The sequence below is a fragment of the Gossypium arboreum genome, chromosome 4 (assembly GCF_025698485.1).
Source record: "Gossypium arboreum isolate Shixiya-1 chromosome 4, ASM2569848v2, whole genome shotgun sequence".
NCBI lineage: Eukaryota > Viridiplantae > Streptophyta > Magnoliopsida > Malvales > Malvaceae > Gossypium > Gossypium arboreum.
The window spans coordinates 118074473-118100019 of NC_069073.1; the positions used below are offsets into that span (position 1 = coordinate 118074473).

The 25547-nt window shown below is 31.3% G+C and overlaps 2 protein-coding genes and 1 pseudogene across 2 annotated transcripts; all 3 read right to left on the bottom strand.

Moving 5' to 3' along the window:
• Nucleotides 1-16118: 16118 nt before the first annotated feature.
• On the bottom strand, nt 16119-17852 carry LOC108458540 (L-type lectin-domain containing receptor kinase IX.1-like). The gene has a single exon (XM_017757961.2). The coding sequence runs from the start codon at nt 17648-17650 to the stop codon at nt 16226-16228; it is 1425 nt and encodes a 474-aa protein (XP_017613450.2). The 5' UTR covers nt 17651-17852; the 3' UTR covers nt 16119-16225.
• Nucleotides 17853-20931: 3079 nt separating this feature from the next.
• LOC128279353 (L-type lectin-domain containing receptor kinase IX.1-like) lies at nt 20932-23918 on the bottom strand (annotated as a pseudogene).
• LOC128291682 (L-type lectin-domain containing receptor kinase IX.1-like) lies at nt 20932-25287 on the bottom strand. Its single transcript, XM_053026879.1, has one exon. It carries the CDS (start codon nt 25101-25103, stop codon nt 23925-23927), a length of 1179 nt encoding a protein of 392 aa, XP_052882839.1. The 5' UTR covers nt 25104-25287; the 3' UTR covers nt 20932-23924.
• Between the last annotated feature and the right edge of the window lie 260 nt (nt 25288-25547).

Below are 25547 nucleotides of genomic sequence, written 5' to 3' on the forward strand. Positions count from 1 at the left end.
TTAGTTTGCAAGCTAGAACTTTGCGCATTGCCTCTTTGAGAACAACAATGGGAACCGCCATATGTCAAATAGGAAGGATCTTGGAATTGATGACAATGTACCTGCATGGACTGATTAGAAACCCCTTCAAAATACTCATCAAATCGATAATAACGCCTCTGTTCAATATGTCCAATTCGTCCACATAGTTGACATTGAGGTTTATTATGTACAAACTTTCTTCCTCGAACTCTGCCTCGAGATGTCTTACCATTACCCTTGTAGGGTGGTTTAGAGCCTCTATTAAAATGCGTTGTGCTGTTATCATTGTTACCACGTTGCTGAACAACATTAGCCTGTAAAGGCATACTAGAAACAAGATCTTGTTGTCGAGCTTCACAATCAGTAAGCATTTCAGCAAGAAGATTAAGAGGAACACACATTGCAGAGGCCACAATTCGAATTGATTCATACTCCGCTGACAGACCGACAAGAATGATGCTAATTTGTTCTTGCTCAGAAATAACATTGACTGCAGCCATTATAGTGTCACACAGGCTTTTAATCTTGGCCAAGTATTCTTTAATGGTTAACTGGCCTTTTTTTTTCTGAGAATATAAGGAATGTCTCAAAGTAGAGACTGTCAGAGTGAACTTAGAAGCAAAACGTTTCACAACAGTACTCCACACATCAAAACTGGATCACGCACCAGTGAGATGGACCAAAATATCATCACAAATGATGGATAACAGCCAGTAAGCTAACAACTTGTCTTGTTACTTATGAGACAAGAAATTAGGATTACCAACAAGATTACCATCTCTATTAACAACAGACTATAGAGGAACACTAACAGTTCCAAGAACAAAGTCATGCAACCCATACCCTTCAAGAATTAGCATAACCTGTTGTTTCCATAAAAGAAAATTATGCTCACTGAGTTTCACAGTGTCATGCTTAGGAAATTACTGAATCTTTCTCAAAGAACCAATACCAGGATCAGGAGAATAACCACTAGCTGGAGTAGTTGTGTTGAATGACTGATGATTCTCGTCATCATTGCCAAAGACAACTTCTGTTGCCATGAGAAAAACCAAAGAAAATACTAAAAAAATTTTGACCATGATGAGATACACGAATATAATCCATGATGATTATAAACGATAAAATTTTATATATAACTGGATAACAAGCTATGGAATATATACACAATCTGTCAAACTAATTACAACCACCTTAACTTCCATTGCTAACTACTAACTGTTATAATGGTTTTATTCCTTAACATTTACTAATGTTATTTATACAGATTTGAATTGATTCCTATTCAATTTTGAATACATAAAATCTAGAATATACATAATTCTTACTGATTGAGTCTTAACTCAATTAGCATGAATATTATTGTCAATACAGTACGACATAGGTTTGAATGCGCTGAAACGTATTATCCTCCAATTTATGGGTTGGGGAAGGACTATTAATAATTCTAAACATCGTGTTAAAAAGAATAAATATGACCAAAATCTACGAAGAGATTATTCAAATTATATTTATACATAATTGTTTTGTTGATAGTTTTGTCCCACATTCACATTGTGGTACAATCTATTTAATTTAAGGTTTTCATAGATCCTGTCTGGTATCTAATTCTATATATTAAGAAGATATATTGTATTATTACCTGAAAAAGAAGATAATTTATTTTAATAAAATCTGACTCAATGCGGCCAATTAATTATCAAACATTTCCCATAGATAAATTGTGGTCCAATATCCCAAATAATAATGATTTCGTCCACCCAAAACCATGCACGTTTTCTATATGCAGCAAGTCGCACTCAAATTTATTACAAAATAATATTTGATAAAGAATATATATTATTTTATAGACGTGAAATATTATTATTGATCGAGATTAGGTTAAAATATATTTTAATAAAATGTGAGAGGTAAGTCTTTTATTTTTCTAATTTAAAATTTTAATTCAAATAACTTTTAGTTTTCGTCAAAATTTATTAATTTAATATATTTATTTTACGGTTAAAATTTTCTTATAGATAAAAGGATTTAATTTTTAATTTTTAAGTATGTGGACTAAATATTAAATTATGTAAAATTACAGGGACTGTTTTAACATGGTGAAAATATCAAATTAATTTAAAATTCTATTTTGCATGCAGGACAATAGTCGAGAGAGTAAGTACGTATTGCGTGTGCAGCAAGAAAGAATAGGGGCCACGTAAGATTAGCAAGCTATCACGTGATGTTTTATCGTCAGCAGTGGACTCACGTGCACAAAATAGCACATGGGAGCACTGCAGGTGCGCAGATAAGATATTCATATCATTATTGGGAATATCTCATTATTGGCTTTTTCATAACGTCAATACAGAAATTCGATTTTCTTCGTTGGAAAATATTAGTTTTAATTTATTTATATACTGAATTAAAAATATTAAAATGTTGAATGAATAGTAATTTAAGCCTATACATTGAGCTAGGTCAATTAAAAAATTGAATTCAAACCACATATCCGCTATTTATATTAGACTTTATCAAAAGTTGGATCAAATTATATTTAGATAAGAATTTTCATTTCTTAAATGAGATAATATAATTTTTGGTCGCTAAATTTAGTAATTAGGTCTATTTTGGTACTTGTATATTTTTTTTTCAATTTGGTATTTAAACTTGACAATTAGATCTATTTAGGTTATTAAATTTGTATTTCGTCGAGATTTGATAATGTGGCCAATGTTCTTAGAATATGATTGAAATAAGTCGATTGGACCGAGATTCGACCGTTATATTAATCTAAACAAAGGGGTTGAACTAAATGAATTGGAAACTACTCGAAATCGGTAAAATCAAAAATTGAGACAAACAAGTTGAATCGGTAAAGTCTAGTTAACTGATAGGTTGGTCTTAAACATATTAGTATTGATTTTTTTCTTTGTATCGTTTATGTCTATTTCATAGTCCATGTTTAGAGTTTGTGGTTGTCCTTTTAACAATATCTCTCTAAATTTTAAATTTACACATTGTCTAAAAAGTATAATGTGATTAATCACTACAACTTAGCAGTGATTTTTTTTATTAAGTTAAAAAAAATGTCACATTTTATTTATTTTATTACTATATAATACACATGACCAATTCAATTTTGTTTGTAAAATAGCAAATACTGTTTTTCATTAACTTATTTTAAAGCATTTCCTTGCCAATTACGATTTAGCGCACTGCACGCATCGTTAATGACCAAAATTATTATTGTTTTGGCCATAATGACCCAAATTATTAATATTTTTTTCTTTTTTTTAGAAAAGAATAATATTAAACGATTATATTAAATCAATCAAATCCGTGTCAAGACATTATTATCGAACTGCAAAGTCCTTTAAACTGAATTTAGTGGATTCACAAATAACAATAAATTCAATGTACCATTATTTAGGTACTTAGCCATCTTATTAGTAGCAACATTCTGTGACTTTGGAATATAATGAAATTTTATCTTTCAATTTTGTTTGAAAAGACAATTAATTAAACGTAATTCCACCAAATTACTATTGGCAGCTCCACCAATTAGCAGAGTCTCCACCAGAAGTGCATTATCACATTAGTTCTAATTACCTAAATCTTTTCTTTTAAGCTATATGCAATCCTTTAAGCATGGCATGCGCTTCAACTCGAAAAATTGTTTCTCTATCAACCGCCTTTGAAAACTCACACAACCATTTCATATTAGCATCTTTAAACAAACTTTAAATAAAAAAAATTTAAGAAAAAGATAATGAAGACCTACATTAGGGATCTTGTCGTCTTGGTTCAACCACAATCGGTCAACGGTGGTTTGCTAGTCACATTAAATTTCGGTAAATTTAAAATTCAAATATTAATACGCTGGTTTAGTATGGTTAGTAAAAATGGAAGTTTGGGTTTACAGTATTTAAGTTTGAGACTCATAGTATATAATTATTTGTAAGTTTTAGAGTCTTATTATGTGTAGGATAGTTCTAATTTAGAATCTTCCCATTATTAGTATGTTTGCATTGTAATTGTTTAACTTTACAATTCTTACTTTGTTTGTGTTGAAATAAATTGATTCTACATTTTATGCTTACTCGAACACGTATTTTGCTTTATACTTATAAACTTTTTTTTAAAATCTAAATATTAATATTTATAATTTTTCGGGACAACTCCAACGAATAGGTAGTAGCCTTGGTCCCCTAAATGGGGATTTGTTAATTTAATCCCTTAATGAATTATAAACTTTTAAGTTAATATAAAGTTAAAATTACATTTTGACTTCACCAAACATTTATAATTCATTTCTAACACTTCTAAAAAAAAAAAGTCAAACTATTAGTTTAATATAATGATAAATTTGGATTTTCACTCATCCAAAGACTTCTTTATACTAAAAAATAAAAATAACCTTAAAGATGCTAACGAGTGTTGAGTGTAGTAGTAAAGCATAAAAGCTGCACTAAGAGGTTGACAGTGGCTAAGGCCTCCTAAAATGGAAAAATAACATTTTTCCCATTAAATTTTATAAAATTATAAGTTAGTAAATTGTTAAATTGTACTTTAAACCCAAATAATAAAATTGTAATTTAATCTTTTAAAATTATAAATATATAAACTAATACAATGATGATTTTTTTTGGTGAAAAAATCCTAATTAAACAAAATCCCTACACCTAAAAGTTAGCTACCCTACCATTCTAATAATTTCCTAAAAAAGTCCTATGATCAGAGTTATTCTTCCTAAATGAATCCCAGCTATGTCTGTGCAATATTGTTTCAACCCAACTTATTGATATCTTAATAATTTCTAAAATAATTCCAAGCTAAGCCTTGGAAAACAAAAAGATTCCTACTTTTCCATATATGCTAGACTAATAACCTAAAATGAGTAGACTAAAAAAACCCGAAATAACATTAAAAAACCCCAAAATACACAACTTAATTTTAGCCGCTCAAAAATAACATTAAAAAAACCCTTAAATAACATTACTTAAAGAAGTAACTATAAGCGTAAATACAAACCGAAAAATCAACATGAAATTTAAAAAAAAAAAAAAAACCCTTAATATGGGGGAATGTAACGCGTAGGATAGGTCAATTACTTGATAAACACGACATTATTGCTCTAATGTGACAAAATCTATTGAACTGTTTAAGGACAAACTTTTATCTTTATTTATTTTCCATTATCTTTTTTGTTTTTATAGGGATGAATTTCTTAGTGGAAATTTTCATTGTCAACCTTACGACCAACATTATTTGCTTTTTTGATGGGTTGCTAATTAAAAGAAAAAGGAGCATGTCTATTTTGAGGGCCAATTTAAAATAATTTTGTGTGGAAAAAAATCAAATTAAAAGAAGATTGGGTTTAAAAAAATGTGTTTAAAACTATTGATGTGATGTTGGTAAAAAAATATTCAAGGAATTGAAATGTTTAATTAGTAATTTAGTAAATAGTAAAAAGAAAAAGAAAAACATGTTAGTAGAATTTTCAAAATGTTATATAAAATTCTTAGGAATATGCCATTAAGGGTTAGTTTAGAAATGTTTTCTCGAATAAAAATATTTTTAAAAAACTATTTTTTTGGAGAAAAGTATTTTTTTCCAAGCTAAAAATTAACCCAAAATCACTTTTTAAGAAATTGAAAATTTTAAATTCTCTTCAAAAACATTTTTGAGAATCATTCATAAACCAAGCCTAAATTGAAATTCTCTTTAAATTTTTCTCACCCACCAATCATAAATATATATTGCTATATCATTAGAACAATCTTGTTTTACAAACGATTTTAACACACATTTATATATTATAAAAAATAGTTAAATATATTTATGTCTATTTATACTTAATATTTATTTAAATTAGTTTAATTATGTATTAATCGATTCATATTAATATCATTACAGATTTGAATTGATATAAACAAGTACTTTGCTCTTCATGTCAGTATAATTCATTGATTAGAGATTTGGAAATTTAAGAATAGTTTAATTTTAACTTTTAACTTGGATTATTTTGATGTTTATAATTTTTTTGTCTAGGTTAGTACTTAAAATTATTAGTTTTTTCATTTTGATCACTGAAATTGAGTTCTATAAAAGTGTAATGACGTGACAATTCGAGATTGTGCCGCATCAATTAATTTTAGTTAAATTATTTAAAAGTAAGAAATTCAAATTTGAAAAAAAGAAGAAGAAAGAGTAACATTGAATCTTTCTCTTTCAACCAAAGTTTTCTAAATCGAATTGATGGTCGAACAGATCAAGTCACCAATTTGTTGGTCTAATTGATCTGATTAAAAATATTAAAAAAACTGGCTAAATCAGTTCGACCGCCAATTCAACTATCAGTTCAATCGGTTTGTACTGATTTCTAATCTAATCGGCTCAAAAACACCTTTTAAATCAGTACCCTAACTAATTCTCAATTCAATTTATTCGATCGATCAATCCAATCTAATTCAAATAACATTGAGTAAAACATATTCAAAATAATAATAATAATGAGTTAAATATGATTACATGTAACATACCATGTCATAAATTTGAAGATAGAAAATTTCATATATTGACCAGAGTTAATTAAGTTGAAAAGAATATTGAATATGAATGAGATTAAAATAATAATTTTATATTTTAAAATTTATAACATATCATATTTGATATATTATCACTAAAACGGAGAGATCCATTTATATTCTATCATATATTTTTACGATTAATATTTTAACAATTCAATCGTTGAATTTATCGATATAGTTATATTTTTCATGCATGTAGATTTTCTAACCAATTCAATATCTCTATCATATTGATTAGAATATTATTTATATTAATATTTATTGAATGATTGAAAGTTATTTACATAAAAGAAATAATTAGAAATTTTTAATTTACATCAAAATTGACATATATTATCTATATGAATGAAATATAAAATGTGATAGTTGGATCATAAAAAAGATATAAAAAATGTAAATTTAAACTACTTTAATTTTAGGGTAAACCACAAAATAGTCACTTATGTTTGCTTAGATTACATTTTAGTCATTTATGTTTGAAATGCTATTGTTTTAGTCACTTACGTTATCGTTTGTTATGAAGTGGTCACTTTACCGTTAAGCTCCATTACCTCCCTAACGGTGGTCATATGTGGCAACCTAAATGGGTTTTAAATGCCAACTTAGATGTCCTATGTGACAGTTCAAATTAAATTTATTTAATTAAAAACCTATTTTCATCTCAGCAATTGGACATCCAAATTGATATTTAAAACCCATTTGGACTGCTACGTCGGACTGCTGTTAGGGAGGTGACGGAGTTTAACGGTAAAATGGCCACTTTGTAACAAAACGATAATGTAAGTGACTAAAACGTAATATTTCAAATATAAATGACTAAAATGTAATCTGAAACAAACAAAAATAACTAACTTTATAGTTTAACCTAAATTTTATACTAATATATGTGAATTTCTCCTTATAAAATATTTACTGTTCATAAATAATATTACTTTTTACTGCTTAAATTCTTTTAGAAGTTGCTTGTTGGCAAACAGATGTGTACCGAATTTAATTATTAGTACCTAGCATTTATGGGAATTTCAATTTTTTTTAAGGAAAGGATTGGGAGGAGGGATGAATCTTTCAAATGATGTCCCATCGATCCAGGGGAGAAATCATGATGACTGATGACTTTGCCCAAAGGAGCTTTGAGTACTAAGATGAGCAATGTTATGACAAAGGCCACTATATATTTTCGGTTGGTCACATGGTTTGCCCACCATTTACACTCTTTTTTATGCTTTATTTGCCTTTGTATTTTGTAGACCAGATTGATTAGATTCTTTAATTTACACCAATAGGAGATAAGATTCAATATGTCTATCGACAAGAGTAATATGAGATTGATGCAAAATGTCGTGCTACATAACTTGTAAGGTAACCCATGGGTTTTGTCCATAAAACACGTCTAATATGTTGACAATGATATGAACACTCGTCTCTGCTATAGCCAATGCCTAATCCACGAATTATGACAACGCTACAATCATATGATACATTAAATTATCTGTCCAAACTTGAATATTTGTTTTTGTTCAACTAATTAAGATTAAGTAAAGAAATTGAGAAAATCGAAAAATCGATTTGAACCGATTTATTTAGTTTGAGTTTTCTATTGTTTAGTTCAATTTCGAGTTGGTATTATCACTCAAACCACACAATTCGATTCGAGTTTACTTTTTCCGCATAAAATCTATTTTATTCAGATTAAACCGAATGAAAAAAAAACTATGTTTAAAGGAATAGTCTTAATAGAATAATAAACTGATCATTTCAAAATCTGTATAGATAATTCATTTAATCCTATTATTATTAACAACAACAGGTAGATATGATTAGACAAAAGATAAAGTTATAGAAATAGTTCATAAAAAAAATTATAAAAATGTAGTTTTATAGTAAAGGAATTTTTAATATAATAATTATAATTATATGCATAATTTTAATTTTAAGAAGATAGTTTATTGAACTTTATAATATTTTATTTATAAAAGAAACAACTTTCTACAATTATATATGTTTGATAATTATGAATTTAATTAATTATATGACATATTGTAATCGTAATTAACAAAATGACACAGAAAAATATTAGATATATTGACAATTTATGTAGCTAGCTTTCCTTGTAACAACTTAATAGCTTAACTCAAATGTATAAATGAATATAGAGCATGTATTATAGTTGTCCTAAAAAAAAACTATTGCACTATTAGATTTTTTAGGGAAAAAACAAGTTGATATTATTTTTTCTTACAACAACCAAATTTGGTAAAAATCACTGAATCGAACTGCAATTATTGATTTTGGATATTTTAATTTTTAATTTATATGTTTTAGTTTCGGTTTCAAAAATGAAAAACAGAACCGAATCGGCTACACCCTTACAGTCAACTAACACCGGCCATCCCAAATTACTACATGCAGTGTCATCTTCGGCCGGCTAGCATTTGGGAGAGGCTTGACCGTATCAACCGTAATTTTTTCTGGGGTGGGGCGGAGGATGCGAGGAAACATCATCTTATTAATCGGGATAAGCTTATGCTACTTCAGAGAACATGGTGGTATGGGTTTAGAAACCAAGCTCAGGTTATGAAACTCGCATGGCGAATCATCCATGAATAGGAAAGCTTGTGGGTGAAAGTCCTCTCTCAGAAATACCTTTTGGACAGTGACCAATCGAAGAGGAAAACCGATGTGTCAACCACCACTTGGTCATCCCTTAGGAAAGTTAGCCCATTATTCCAAAGAGGCCATAGCTGGTCCATCCATAATGGACAATCCGTGAACTTCTGGATTGATGATTGGAGTGGACTCGGAGCAGTAAGGACTTCAATCAGTGGGACCCTGAACTATGACGAATTTGATCATAATTTTAAAACTGTGAGAGACTTGGTTGAGGAGCAAGGAAGGGATTGCTTATCCTTCTCGATACCGAATGCCTGGTGGGAGGCAATATTGAGTGTTCTAGTGTCTCTAAACACTGAAATGGCTCCAGCAATGGACATTTTAGTTTATCTTGCACTTATGATTTAGCGGCTAATTGAGATCAAGTCAGAGGCATTGAAAGAGAGAAGCAGCGGAGGTCACAGTGGAAACTGAAGTTGCCTCGCAACATCAAGTTGTCCTCAAATGCCTTCCCACTGCGAGTTTCCTCAGTGTGGATTGAATATTTATAAATTCGACATTATTTGAATCTGAATTTATAAATCTACTTTAAAATTCGAATCTAATCTGTAAATTATTCACAAATTATCTGACTTTTACTATCTAAATTTGAATCTAAATTAATTATTATTATCCGCATATGTCTAAATCCATAAAATTCAAAGTTTAACATTTTAACTTTATATGAAATATTCAAATCCGTTAAAACTAAAATTTTAAAAATAATATAAAATCAAAAAATTTATTTTAAGTAAAATGTATTCATAACTAAAAATAAATAAAGGTAAAAAAAGTAACAAAAATAACTAACTAATAATTCAAACTAAACATAATATTTTCATAAAAAATAAGGTTTAAGAGAAAAGAAAACCCTTAGTAAAAATGAAAAAATTAATTGAGCCATTAAATAAAGTGTACTCTATTGCATCTTTAATGACCAAAAAAATAATCAACTAAATCCTTTTGTTAACGGAAATCATAAATTGATGGTCAAAAGGAGCTAACGTGACTAATAGTAGCCACCAAAAGATGACACGTGAAATGTCATGTTAGCAAAAATTTTAAAAAATTATTACATATTTTTTAAATAATATATTTGAAAAAATAAATTTTTTATTTAAAAAATAATTAATAAAATTTATACTTGGAATGAACGCATTGGATTGTTCTAATTTTAATGCTTTCTGTGGCTATTGTTTCTTGTTTGGTATCAGAAACTAAAGGTTCTCCTATACTCAGAACTATTATGTAATATTTATTATGTTTAATTTGAATTCCTTTTTCTACCAAAAGAAAAAAAACTAAATCAATTATTTATCGCCTAAACTCTAAACCCAAATATTATATATAAGCTTAAAAATTTAAATATATGAACTTTTATTTAGTTTACAATTTGATAATAAACTTTAATTTGGTACAATTATATACATGAAATTTTGATTGTAGTTCAATTATATACATGGAACTTTAATTTTGATTTAATTATACGTTAAAAAATAGATACATCAATTTATTTTTATATTGAATAAGTATAATTACTTACGTATGCGATATAAAAACATGAAATGATGCTATATTAATAATTACGTTAATAATTTGTGAAAATTGAATCAAATCAAATTTTCATGTATAAAATTGCACAAAATCAAAATGAATGTATACAATTGCACATTAAACCAAAGTTTATGTATAGTTTTGAGATTTATCCTTAAATAAAATAATAAATTTAAACCCTAAACTCAAAACATCTTATACCAAGCCACTTCCTTTCTCTCTCTACTTAATAGAGGAGTTCATGAGTTGGGTCAATCTGGTTTTGGGTTAGGTCTCATATATAGTTGCCCAAGTTCAATTTGATCCAAAATATGAACATCAATTTTTACCAAAACTCGTCAATATTTATAAATGATTAACCTAAGCCCATTTAGACATGCTCATATTATTTTTATTTTTCAAAATATACTTATTTATTATTTATTAATTATTTTAAATGTTGATACTATTAATACTATTAGTACTATTTTATTTTGAATATAATTATATTATCATCGTATCTTTTATATTATCTACTATTATTATCATTATTATTATATAGTATTATTAATTGAATAATTTTTATTATTATATTCATTATATTATTGTCATTGTATTTCATTATTTATGTTATTATTTTGTTAATGTCATAATTTTACGGGTAAATTACACCAACAGTCACTCAACTTTGGGGTAGCTAGCAAAATAGTTACCTAGGTTTCATTTCAGTTACTCAATTTTTTAAAAATAACAAAACAATCACTAACGTTATAAAAAAATGACAAAATAGTCACTAATTAATAGTTTCCGTTAGTGTTTTAACGAGAACACTGATGTGGCAAGTTAATTGCTGATGTAGCCAGTTAACTTGCCATGTTGGATGTACATAGTAGGGGTGTGCAAAATTCGGGTAAAACCGAAAAAATTCGGTTAACCGACCGAATTCGATTAATCGGTCGGTTAACCGAATTAATTCGGTCGGGGGTCGGTTAATAATTTTTTAAATTTTTAGTTAACGGTTAATTCGATTCGAAACCGGTCGGTTAACCGAATTTTTTCGGTTTAACCGAAAAAATTAATAAATAAAATTATAATATATAAATAGCCCACTATTCACTCAAACCCAATCCAACATAAACCCAAATACCCAATCTAATATATATTAACCCAAGTACCCAACCCAACCCAATTACCCAACCCAATCATAAAAATTACAAATACTTTAATAAATAAAAATAAAAATCTAAAACTAAAAGTAAAAATAAAAAACATATAATTTTATACAAATAATTCGGTTAATTCGGTTAATTTGGGTAATTCGGGTAATTTGGTTAATTCGATTAATTCGATTAATTTTATACTTATTTTAACCAAAAATTAAAAAAAACATATAATTTTCGGTTAATTCGGTTAACCGACCGAATTAACCGAAAAAATTTCGGTTCGGTTAATTTTTTTGAAAAAATTTCAGTTCGGTTAACGGTTAAAAATTTTGAAAGGTCGGTTAACCGATTGAACACCCCTAATACATAGTGGAACCCACACAATTTAGGAAGAAATTGATAAAAAAAAAACCTAAAAAAACCCCTTAACAGAGAAAAAGAAGGAGAAGAAGAGACTGTAAAAAAAAAAAGTCTTCTTTGCCTAATTTGGTGGGGTCTGATTCTTTGCCATTGAAACACTATTCCTTTGCTCTTCTTCTTCTTTGTGGCTCTCTTCCTCTATAACCTTCCGCCATTGTTGGCGGGGTTTTATAGTTTAGCCAAAAAAGAGCATGATTTCGAAGAAAATGATACACCAAAGGGAAGTTTCATGTTAAGGAATTTGCATTTTTGCTTACTAGATTTGATTAAATTTGGCATTTTCATCTTCTTCCCGAAATTTAATCAACCAAATCTGCACCAAAGATGAAATGCTTTAGTCGAAAGTTCATATTCTCAATAAGAAGCAATACGCTTAAGCACGCTACTCAAATGTTGCTTCTTCAGTTTTCTTCATCTCAGATTGCTTGACCGGCAACAGAACACAACCATAGCTTCAAGTGAATCAATTCTCCTACAACATATACCACTCTCTGCATATTTTTTTTAAAAAAATTTGCTAATAATATCATACAAACACTCTAAAAATGCCTCGTGCACTAGGGTAATTTTAGCATAATTATTGGAAATGGTCATTAGTTGTTTCATTGCAGACTTTGATGCTTCCTCATCTAACATACAGCCTTATGAAGATTAAGGTTGATTGTATTCACCAGTACTGATTGTGTAATACAAATGAGTCAGTTGCCACTTTTTTCCCATCATCATTGCAGTTCTAATGGTAGAATGCATGTGTCCTTTTTGAATCTCTAGTGTCGAATGACGATAACTAGCTTCGCAAAATGTAGAATATTTTGGTTGGGGATCTAAAAATTTGCAGAATCAAAAAACCATTTGCTTAATTTAGCGAGGTATGTAGTTTGTAACATATTAACTATAAACAAGTAGTTAAATATCATACTTGTCTTTATTGTAACATGCCATCAAACTAACCTTCCAGCTAGACTTTCTTGATTTCCACCATCTCCCATGTGATGTAAATGAAATGATTTGTCCGTGCACAGGTAACATTCGCCACTTGATACATTGTACCTTATATTTGAGATGTGATACTGAAAATTTAGAGGAAAGAAGCATGAGCCTTCCTTCCATAAGATAAACCAATGGTTGTACTGAAATAGATACAATGGACAACAAGTTATGCATGAAAGAGTTCAGTATACAGAGTTTATTAGGTGGCTCAAAAATGACTTGAATCCATTGATGATCTAAGACCTTCAGCTTTCTTGCACAATGCATGAAGGAACATATATCAGTGGAGATGACATCCATAATCTCACATCACATTAATTGAGTTTCACAGAAAAGATGAATAAATGGGATTCTAGGTGCTAATGCATGAACCAACCCATAAGTCAATTTTGGTTATTAGTCATAAAATTACAATGTGGCAACATGGTACTGCCAATTAAAGATAAACATACCAACATTATATCAAGTGATGACTAGTGTGGTTAACGTAGGGTGGGAGTGGCCTTACCTTTCAAGGAGACCTCTCCATCAAGAAATCTAAAAACAGAGAAGGAGACTTTATTTCGTACGGAGTCAAGAGCTTCAATAGCCTGAACCATGTCATTGGTCTTGAAGAAAAGACGCCCTAATGCACTTCTGTATCTGTATCCTGGTCATGTGGGATTTGAACAGTAAACCACATCCCAATCTAGAAAAACCACAAGACCCCACCAACAATGGCAAAAGGTTACAAAGGAAGAGAGCCAAGAAGAAGAAGAATAAAAAGAAGAGCAGAGACATGGTGTTTCAATGGCAAAGAATCAGACCTCGCCAAATTAGGCAAAGAAGACTTTTTTTTTTTACAATCTCTTCTTCTTCTTCTTCTTCTTCTTATTATTATTATTATCTGTTAAGGGGTATTTTTAAGGTTTTTTTTCAATTTCTTCTTAAATTGGGTGGGTTTCAACTGTGGACATCTAACGTGGCAAGTTAATCGGCCACATCAGCTAGTTAACTTGCCACATCAGCGGTCCCATTAAGACACTAACGGAAACTATTAATCAGTGACTATTTTGTCGGTTTTTTATAATGTTAGTGACTATTTTGTTATTTTTCAAAAGTTGAGTGACTGAAATGAAACCTATGTGACTGTTTTGTTAGCTACCCCAAAGTTAAGTGACTGTTGGTGTAATTTACCCTAATTTTGCCATCATTATATATTGTAAATATTGCTACATACATTCATCAGGTTTTTACACAACCCATAAAAAGTAATTAAAATTGAGGCAATGTTCGTTATTTTTTATATTCGAGAAGTTGTGCTCTTAACTTATGGAGTATGACCTCCTTCTAAAACCTAAATAACTAAACATCATATTTAAATTCAAGACGTATAGGATTTAGGTAATAATCAAACGATGAGTATTCTTGCTTTCGGGGATTCGAGACATTATGCTCTAACTTATGGGACATGATCTTTTTTCTCAATTAACTCGAAATAAGAGAGCCTCCTCCATAAAATTTAATTTAGATAGTGATATATTCAATGCCATTAAATAACATCATGTAAAAAGAGATCGCATTTTAAATTCTCTTTGAATTCTCAATTTTCGATGTTAAAGACATCAAGTAATCAACTAGGTATCAATTTTGTGCGTTATGAGGGTGCTAATCCTTCCTCATACGTAACCGACTCCTGAACCTATTTTTTTAGATTTTGTAGACTGAAAATCATCGTTTTAGTAAATTTAACCCTTTTATTAAAATGATCAAATTTCGAGATGATCAAATCATACTTAATAAAAGAATTGGTGGCGACTCTATCTTCGTTTAAAAAAAAAAGTCAAGATCCAAAAAAAGTTTCCACAATATTCATTGAAGGTTTGGTTCCAGATGTTGACTAGGATACTGACGAGGGGTATAATAATTACCCCTAATTAAGGGGTGGGCATAAAGTGTCTTTGCCTTAGATGAAATGCTTATGAAGAGGGGGTATTAGACTATATCGAGGAACTAATTGGTAATTTTTACGAGAGGTAACGACTAAGTTAGTTAATGATTAAAAAATTTGATGTCATAATTGCATTATGGTGCGTCCTTGTTACCCCAAAGTTGAAGAGCCATTTTTAACACGTGAGATTAGCCCTCATGGATGTTGTGTGTTTCTAGGAAGATGCGTGGAAAGTATTGCATTTGATGAAGAGAGAGAAAAGGAGAGGGGCATATGTTGGTACTGGACTTTGTTCTCATATAACACAATAATTTGAGGTTTTTTTTTTTCAAATTACTCAAAGATTCGACATCTAAACAAGTACAAGTTAAACTCACCCTAAAAATATTTTGAATTTCATTGTATTTCCATTTTTTTTTAAAAGGGGTGGGCTAATTGTCTTGGGTAGTATACTATTCATATAAATTAGGTTTGGATAAAAAAAAAATTATTCACATTCAGGGGCAAAATCAGGGGGCAGGCATGGCCCCGGCCCCCCTAAAATGGGAAATTTTCATTTAGGCCCTTTATATTTTTTTAAAATTTTAAATTAGTAAAGGTAAAATTGTACTTTGGCCCCCTAAAATTATAAAAATTTAATTTAATCCTTTAAAAATTATAAATATATAGACTATAAAAAATTAAAATTTCATTCGGCCCCCCAAAAAAATTTCTTCGCCACTGTTCACATTGTTCAATTTTTTTGAGCAACTCAATATTTCAACATTTTTTTATTTTTATTTTTTGGTACAATTCATATCCTTGAAGGGGAAAATCGCGCACACCACAAAAAAAAGATCTCTGTAACTCGAATCCACAACATAAATTATGGGATGAGCTTCATGACTTTTAACATATGAATCAAAGTCAATACAATTTTTTCCAATTTTCCTACAAGTATTGATCTAACGCGGGATTGTAATAGACACCGTAGAAAAACATGGCTCACTTACTTGAATTCCAGAAGTAGTTAGCACATCATATGTGGGAGTAGGCCTCCTACTCGGAAGTTTTGGCAATGGTGCCTCAAACTTAAGAACCTGAATTACCTGCCTTATCGACGGTCTCAAATTTTGGTCCGGATGGACGCACCACAGCCCAACCATCAACAAGCATTCCATTTGTATAGCATCGAAGTCCATGCCTAGTTTCAGGTCAACTGCACCAAGTATCTGTTGGTTTCCGTACAACTCCCACACCCAAGCTACCAGCGAAGCCTGAGATTCTTCATATCTAGGCTCTATTGACCTTCTACCACATGCAATCTCCAATGCAACAACTCCAAAACTATAGACATCAGATTCTTTACTAGCCTTTCCTGATGAAACACATTCAGGTGCAATATAGCCCATAGTCCCGGCTAAATGGGTTGTTTGTGACCCTTTCACATGATCGACTAGTCGAGCCAGCCCGAAATCCCCTATTTTAGCATTGAAACTAGAATCCAACATAACGTTGCTGGCTTTGATATCCCTGTGTAGGACGCAATGGTCACCTTCTTCATGTAGATAGAAAAGAGCTGATGCCAAGCCCTGCACAATTTGAAACCTCACATCCCAGGTCAATAAGGTTTTACCTTTGAAAAGATGGGAATCTAGGCTGCCATTAACCATGAACTCATAAACGAGTATAAGTTGCCCTTTTTCGTGACACCAGCCAATAAGCTTGACCAGATTCTTGTGCCTCAGTCGGCTAATGATCTTCACTTCAGATGCATATTCCTTGATTCCTTGCTTAGAGGCCTTTGAAATCCGCTTAACAGCCACATGAGTATCCAAGTCCCGTAAGTATCCTCTATAAACTGCACCAAATCCTCCTTCTCCAAGCTTTTCACCCTTGAAATTACTGGTCATTTTAGCTATTTCCACAAAGGAAAACTTCCTTGGTCCCATCCCATTTTGGAATTCACCACCAAAGAGCTCATCAAACATAACATAATCTAATTTGTTCGCCTTGTGTGTTTTCCTCCTTAAAATGAACCAAATGAAACCTAAGCCAAAAATCAAAGCACCAGCTCCAACAATCAAGCCGACCACAAGACTGAGGCTTAGTCGAGCAGCTGGAGGGGGAGGAGCAACGAAGTTATTTGGGCCATCAGCACCGACAGGAGGAGGAGCAACCAAGGTATTCGGGCCATCACGACCGACAGAAGGAGGAGCACGAGAAACCACCAGATTAGGGCCATCAGCGGGGACAGAAGAGCCATTCGAAGCAACGGTAACTGAAGCGTTAGCTGAATTATATGCAATTGATGCAGATTGCACATACATACGAGGGAACAAAGCTAAGCCTATGAAACAAAAGGTTATTGAAAACCTGGTCGACTCCATTCTATGTACTAAATATATGAAAATGGATTATAAAAGAAAACAGAATAAAGTTTGTTTATGAATCAATTAACTGATCACCACTCTTCAGAACCTAAGTTAAATATCGAATAAATATAATTTTTAATATAAAATATGTTCTTAAATCGCGAAGACTCAGACTTACTGCATGTAGTCGTCAAGGCTGACAAAGTCCTAACGTTCTCTTGGGGTTAATGACGAAAGTAGTGATGTAAGGACCGTGGCCGGCTACATGGAAAGTGAAACATTCCTAAGCTTTTTCTTCACTAACTAATAATTTAAAAGTCCATAATGGGGTGCTTGGGAAGCCAGAAACTTTTTTTAATGAGTTAAAATTAAATTTTAATTTTATGATAGTAAAATTATAATTTTATTATTTTTATAATTTTTAAAATTAAATTAAATTCTTATTATTTTTAAAAAAATTAAAATATAATTTTAATGTTACTAATTTAAAATTCTTAAAATTTTAAAAACTCTATATATAGAAAATTTTGTATTTTGAGGAGTGACCAGCCCCAGCTACAACCTGTGGGATGAAATTTGCGTCTAATATATTTCAATTTAATTAGTTAAGAATTTGGTAAAACTTGTGAGTATTTTAAGAAATATATTATATATATATATATATATGGAGCTTCAGGGTTATTTGATATGCCTCCCGCAAAGTATAACTTAATAGAATAGTTATATTTTATTTTTACATCTAATTAAAAAGATAACTAAAGATTAAAACTAAAACATTGAAATAAAATATAAAAAATTGTACTCATCTATATGAATCGGTATAAGTCGATATTGGTCAATGCGTACAAGTTGGTAGTCGATATTGGTCATCGGTATCTCTGATGCTAGTTGTTAACTCCAAAATTGATATTTGCAAGTAGAAAATAAGGCAGAAAATTAATGAATACTCAATATGTTTATGAAATTTGATTTTCCTATATTTGCAGTATCTTATCCAGAGAGATAATCTATTATCTTAGCAACACGTACAACAAGTTATTACAATCTCTAACACTCACCAGATCAGACTCCTCACTTTTGTACCTAAGATATAGACAATTATTCTCTAAGTTTTCCTCATGAAAACTTAGGACACTAACCAAGCCACACACTTGATCATTCACTCAATGTATTCAAAAGAGACGTTCCTCAATGAACAATAAGAAGTGTTCTCAGTTCAGTACAAAATATATAAGAGGCTCTACAATATATAAGGAATCAAGACTTGCTAACATACTACACCAATTACAATCAATCTTCCCTTGAAACTAGCAAGATAGTATCCAAAAAGAATATCTTCAATCAACTCAAGATAAGTCTTGAATCTCCAAATATACTTCCAATTGTTTCACCCCATTTAGTCCAATGCACCAAACTTGTGAAGTTGATTGCTTTGATCCAAATCCAAAACATCAAGATATGTTGCTATGTGAAGTTTGGATATCAAAGATGGGTTGGTTGTTGTCCAAAGTATTAACTCGAATCATAACCCAAGGAATTTTGTTGCCAAAGTTTGTCAACTTAAACATTGCAAGTTTTCTGAGCAGACAATTCCACAACCAGTTATCCCTAGTTTAGGCTTTACTCAAAAACTACCACAACTAAAGTTTATGTATAGTTTTCAAATTTATCCCTAAATAAAATAATAAATTTAAACCCTAAACTCAAAAACTCTTATACTAAACCATTTTCTTTCTCTATCTACTTAATAGAGGTGTTCATGATTTGGGTTAACCTGATTTTGGTTAGGTCTCATATATATTTGACCAAGTTCAATCTGATCCAAAATATCAGCATCATTTTTACTTAAACTCGTTAATATTTATAAATGACTAACCTAAGCCCGTTTAGGCATGCTCATATTATTGATTTTTAAAAATATAATTATTTTTTTGTTTTTATTTATATATAACTTTTACTACTATTATATAAATTTTCTTTTATTAAATTTCCAACCACAAACAACTTAATATATACTAGAAATCATATCACACATGTATACGTGTGGAAACCATAATTTTAAAACACAACATACAACAAATAATGAAACATATGGTTTAAAATTAATTGATAATAATACATGAAATATGTACATTATTAAAATAAAATATATATTAAATTGTTCATCAAAGTGTTGTCATCAATTTTAAGTTGGTGTCGAGTTAACTTATAACACCAACTCAATCAAATACATTATTAATACTAGAAATCCCATCACACACATGTATGTGTGGAACCCACATATTTAGAACACAGATGTTTGTGATTAAAAATATCATACAATAAACAATGAAACGTGTTGTTTGAAACTAATTAATCATAATAGCACATGAAATACACATAATATTAAAATAAAAAATTATGAATAAAATGAAATTTTAACATATAAATATATCGATAAACAATACTAAATGGATTACAATTATTCATCATAGTTTTGTCATCAATTGTGAGTTTGTGTTGAGTTGACTTTTGACACAAATTCAATTAACATCAATTATTAATATATACATTTGATGGAGATAATAATAAATTGTGCATCTTAAAATAAAAATGTATAAGTTACATTAAAATAAAGCTTTAATTTAGTGACAAATTTAAAATTTTACTAATCCAATTGGCGTAGGATCAAGTCCAACAATATGTATATTTTTATTAATTTTGTTAAAATGAAAAGATTAAAATACCCTCAAATAATGTAACTTATTTTAATTACAGAAAGGTATTTTTATAATTACCCTATCTAAGTTGGTGACCCAATTGAGGATGATACCAGCTCAGTAAAACACTTAATAAATAGTATAAAAGACATTCAATCGATGGAGATAATAAAGTGTGCATAATAAAACTAATATGTAAAAATATCAAAATGAAGCTTTAGCTAAATGGTAAATTAAGGGTATTACTAATGCAATTGTTATAGGTTCAAATTTACCACATATATGATTTTATATTGGTTTTTCTTAAATGCAAAAACTAAAATATCTTTGTATAATATTACTTATTTTAATTATGAAAGGACATTCCTGTAACTTTCTAATCGAATTGATAACTAAGTTGAGAGTGACACCAACTTAATTAAGAGTTTAAATAATAATAAAAATTTTAATATTCCCATTATAGTATAACTTAATATTTTTGAAAGGGATAAATATCTATTTCACACACGCTACATATAAATAATTCTTGTGATTTGAACTCACAACATGAGCTGTGGAGTGAAACCCATAACTAATAAGCCAAACACTAGATTCCAATATTTTAATACTTCAATAAGTATACATTCAATATTAATTTTTTCGATACTTCTTCAAGCATTTATCTAACGTGGGAATGTAATTGACACAGTAGAAAAGTATGACTCGCTTGCTTGAATTCTAGAAGCAGTTGATATATCATATATGGGAGTAGACCTCGTACGTGGAAGCTCTGGCAATAGTGCCTCAAAATTAAGAACCTGAATTACTTGCCTTATCGACGGTCTTCAACTCCGGTCCGGATGGACGCACCACAGCCCAATCATCAACAAGCATTCCACCTGCATAGCATTGGAGTCCATGCATAGTCTCGGGTCAGCCGCACCAAGCAATTATCGGTTTTCGTACAAGTCCCTCACCCAGACTATCAATGAAGCTTGGGATTCTTCATATATGGGTTCTATTGATCTTCGGCCGTATGCAACCTCCAATGCAACAACTCCAAAACTATAGACATCAGATTCCTTGCTAGTTTTTCTTGAAGAAATATATTCAGGAGCCATATAGCCTAAAGTCCCAGCTAAATGGGTTGTTTGTGACCCTTTCGCGTGATCGACTAGCCTAGCTAGCCCGAAATCCCGAGTTTAGCATTGAAATTAGAATCCAACATAACGTTGCTAGCTTTGATATGCCTATGTAGTACGCAATGGTCACTAAGGTCAATAAGGTTTTTCCTTTGAAAAGATGGGAATCTAAGCCGCCATTAGCCATGAACTCATAAACGAGTACAAGTTCCCCTTTTTTATGGCACCAACCAATAAGCTTAACCAGATTCTTGTGCCTCAATCGGCTAATGATCTTCACTTCGGATGTATATTCCTTGATTCCTTGCTTAGAGGCCTTTGCAATCTGCTGAACAGCAACAAGGGTATCCAAGTCCCTTACGTACCCTCTGTAAACTGCACCAAACCCTCCTCCTCCAAGCTTTTCACCCTTGAAATTACTGGTCATTTTAGCTATTTCCGTAAAGGGAAACTTATTTGGTCCCATTCCATTTTGGAAGTCACCACCAAAGAGCTTGTCATCATCATCATTATCTAATTTGATGGCCTTCTGTCTTTTTCTCCATAATCTGCGGCAGCAAAAACAGCAAATGCAAAGTGAGATAACAATCAACACCACGAAAACTGAGATAGTAATCAACGCCGCCACAGAATTGGTGTCTCTTGAAGCATGAGGGGGAGGAGCAACAACGGTAGCAGCAACAGGAGGAGGAGGAGACAAGAACCAACGGGATTTGAGCCATCAGCAACTACGGTAATTGAAGCGTTAGTTGATTTATAAGCCATCGGTGCAGATTGCACATACATACGAGGGAACAAAGCTAAGCCTATCAAACAGAAGGTTAGTGAAAACTTGGTCGACTCCATTTTGGTTTTCTGACGACAGAATATACGAAAATGATTCAAAAATGAAAAAAAAAAAAAGTTTGGTTATGTTTCAATCAACTCATCACCATTCATCAGAAAACTAGTCCAACTGCAACTATTCACAAACAGCCAATGGTTTGCAATACCTTAAGAAATGTGAATCAAACGTGGGAAGGCAGCACCCTCCGTATCAGCTCGCACAAGGTGGGAAACACTTAAACGACATTTGATCAAATAACAACAATCCATCGGTAATATGCAAACTCTGTTTAGCCATGCAATCTGCCACACTATTTCGCTGGCGAGGAATGTAGGAAATCTCACAAGTCCATTCACGTTGAAGGAGCTCATGGATGACCGAAACCAGACAGTGCAAAGGATGCAACCTACCAATCTCATTCGCAATACTTTTAAATTTTATTTTATATTATTTTGTTAATTCTCTATTATCATTTACCATAAATTTCAATTATTATTTTCATAAATATCAAGTCATTTAAATATAAAAACAATTTATTAATATATTCTTATATCTCATAGACTACGACTTAACGACACCGCAGGCATCGGGGCTGGCGTTTTCATGGGGCTAAGAAGAATTGTAGAAATACATATGTGGGCTACGTTAAAAGCAAAAGATTCTTTTTACATGTGATTATGGTCCCTCTACTCTACGAAACTTGTATTTCTGAAAAAATAGGGGTCTAATTGTCTTGGATAATGTTTGGATAAAAAATATTATATTTCTAACATTTTTTAATAATTTTTTTTACACAATTCACATACTCCAATCACTCATATCATAAATAGGCGATCTCTATTTATACAAATTTACTGTGAACCTCATGACCTATAAGCGGAATGTTTGGAGTTCCAATATTTCAATACTTAAACAAGTATAAATTAAACAATTATAGATCGCAATTAGATATGATATAGTTTTTAACATACAAATTAAATTCAACACTAATTTTTTCAATTTTTCTACAACAATTATTGATCTAACGTTGGATTGTAACAAACACAGTAGAAAAACATGGCTCACTTGCTTGAATTCTAATTATTGGCACATCATCATATGTGGGAGTTGACAACTCAATATTTCAACACTTTTTTTAATATCTTTTTTGGTACAACTCACACACCTTTGGTAAAGGTGAATTGCTCACATCATAAAAAGGTGATTTCTGTGACTCGAATTCACGATATAAGTTATGAGATGAGCCTCATACTCAATAAGTCAAATGTTAGAATTCTAATATTTCAATACTTAAACAAGTGTAACTTCAACAATTATAGATTTCAATGTCATATCAAATGGTTTTTAACATATGAATCAAATTCAATACAAAACTTTTCAATTTCTCTACAAGTATTGATCTAACGCGGGATTGTAATAGACACCGTAGAAAAACATGGCTCACTTACTTGAATTCCAGAAGTAGTTGGCACATCATATGTGGGAGAAGGCCTCCTACTTGGAAGTTTTGGCAATGGTGCCTCAAAATTAAGTACCTGAATTACCTGCCTTATCGACGGTCTCAAATTTTGGTCCGGATGGACGCACCACAGCCCAACCATCAACAAGCATTCCATTTGTAGAGCATCGAAGTCCATGCCTAGTTATGGGTCAACTGTACCAAGTATCTGTTGATTTCCGTACAACTTACACACCCAAGCTACCAACGAAGCCTGAGATTCTTCATACATAGGCTCTATTGACCTTCTACCACATGCAATCTCCAATGCAACAACTCCAAACCTATAGATATCGGATTCTTTACTAGCCTTTCCTGATGAAACACATTCAGGTGCAATATAGCCCATAGTGCAGGCTAAATGGGTCGTTTGTGACCCTTTCGCATGATCGACTAGTCGAGCCAGCCCGAAATCCCCTATTTTAGCATTGAAACTAGAATCCAACATAACGTTGCTGGCTTTGATATCCCTGTGTAGTACGCAATGGTCACCTTCTTCATGTAGACAGAAAAGAGGTGATGCCAAGCCCTGCATAATTTGAAACCTCACATCCCAGGTCAATAAGGTTTTACCTTTGAAAAGATGGGAATCTAGGCTGCCATTAGCCATGAACTCATAAACGAGTATAAGTTGCCCTTTTTCGTGACACCAACCAATAAGCTTGACCAGATTCTTGTGCCTCAATCGGCTAATGATCTTCACTTCAGATGCATACTCCTTGATTCCTTGCTTAGAGGCCTTTGAAATCCGCTTAACAGCCACATGAGTATCCAAGTCCCTTAAGTATCCTCTATAAACTGCACCAAACCCTCCTTCTCCAAGCTTTTCACCCTTGAAATTACTGGTCGCTTTAGCTATTTCCACAAAGGAAAACTTCCTTGGTCCCATCCCATTTTTGAATTCACCAAAAAAGAGCTCATCAAACATATCATAATCTAATTTGTTCGCCTTGTGTGTTTTCCTCCTTAAAATAAACCAAATGAAAACTATGCCAAAAATCAAAGCACCAGCTCCAACAATCAACCCGACCACAAGAATGGGGCTTAGTCGAGCCGCTGGAGGGGGAGGAGCAACGAAGGTATTCGGGCCATCAGCACCGACAGGAGGAGGGGCATTCGAAACGACCGTATTTGGGCCATCAGCAACGAAAGGAGGAGGAGGGGGAGGGGAACGAGGAGGAGGAGGAGGAGGGGAACCACGACGAGGAGGAGGAGGAGGAAGAAGGGAACGAGGGTAAATACCAAATGCTTTTTGCGCATGCATACGAGGGAACAAAGCTAAACCTATCAAACAAAAGGTTGGTAAAAATTTGGTCGACTCCATTTTGGTTTCCTGAGTACTAAAGATATGAAAATGAATTAAAAGAAAGGAAATGTTCGTTTATGATTCAATTAATTGATCACCAGTCATCAGAAAATAATTTAAATATAAAAACAATTTATTAATATGTTCTTATATCACGAGGACTCCGACTTACTGTAGTCGTCGAGGCTGCCAAAATCCTAACTTTCTCATGGGGCTAAGTAGAAAAGTAGTAATATATGGGCCATGGATCGGCTACCTTGAAAGCGAAACAATCCCAAGCTTTTTCTTAACCAAGGAATATATATGTTATTAACTTAATTGAATATATATTATAAGCAAACATAAATTCTAAATTTATTAAATAGATTCTATAACTTAATTGCATAATTATATTTTATTTTTATATGTAATTAAAAATATATTCAAAGATTAAAATTTTAAAATTGAAGTAAAATATCAAAA

Coding starts and splice junctions, on each gene's coding strand:
- LOC108458540 (XM_017757961.2), bottom strand. CDS start 17,650: ATGGAGTCGACCAGGTTTTCAATAACCTTTTGTTTCATAGGCTTAGCT.
- LOC128291682 (XM_053026879.1), bottom strand. CDS start 25,103: ATGGAGTCGACCAAATTTTTACCAACCTTTTGTTTGATAGGTTTAGCT.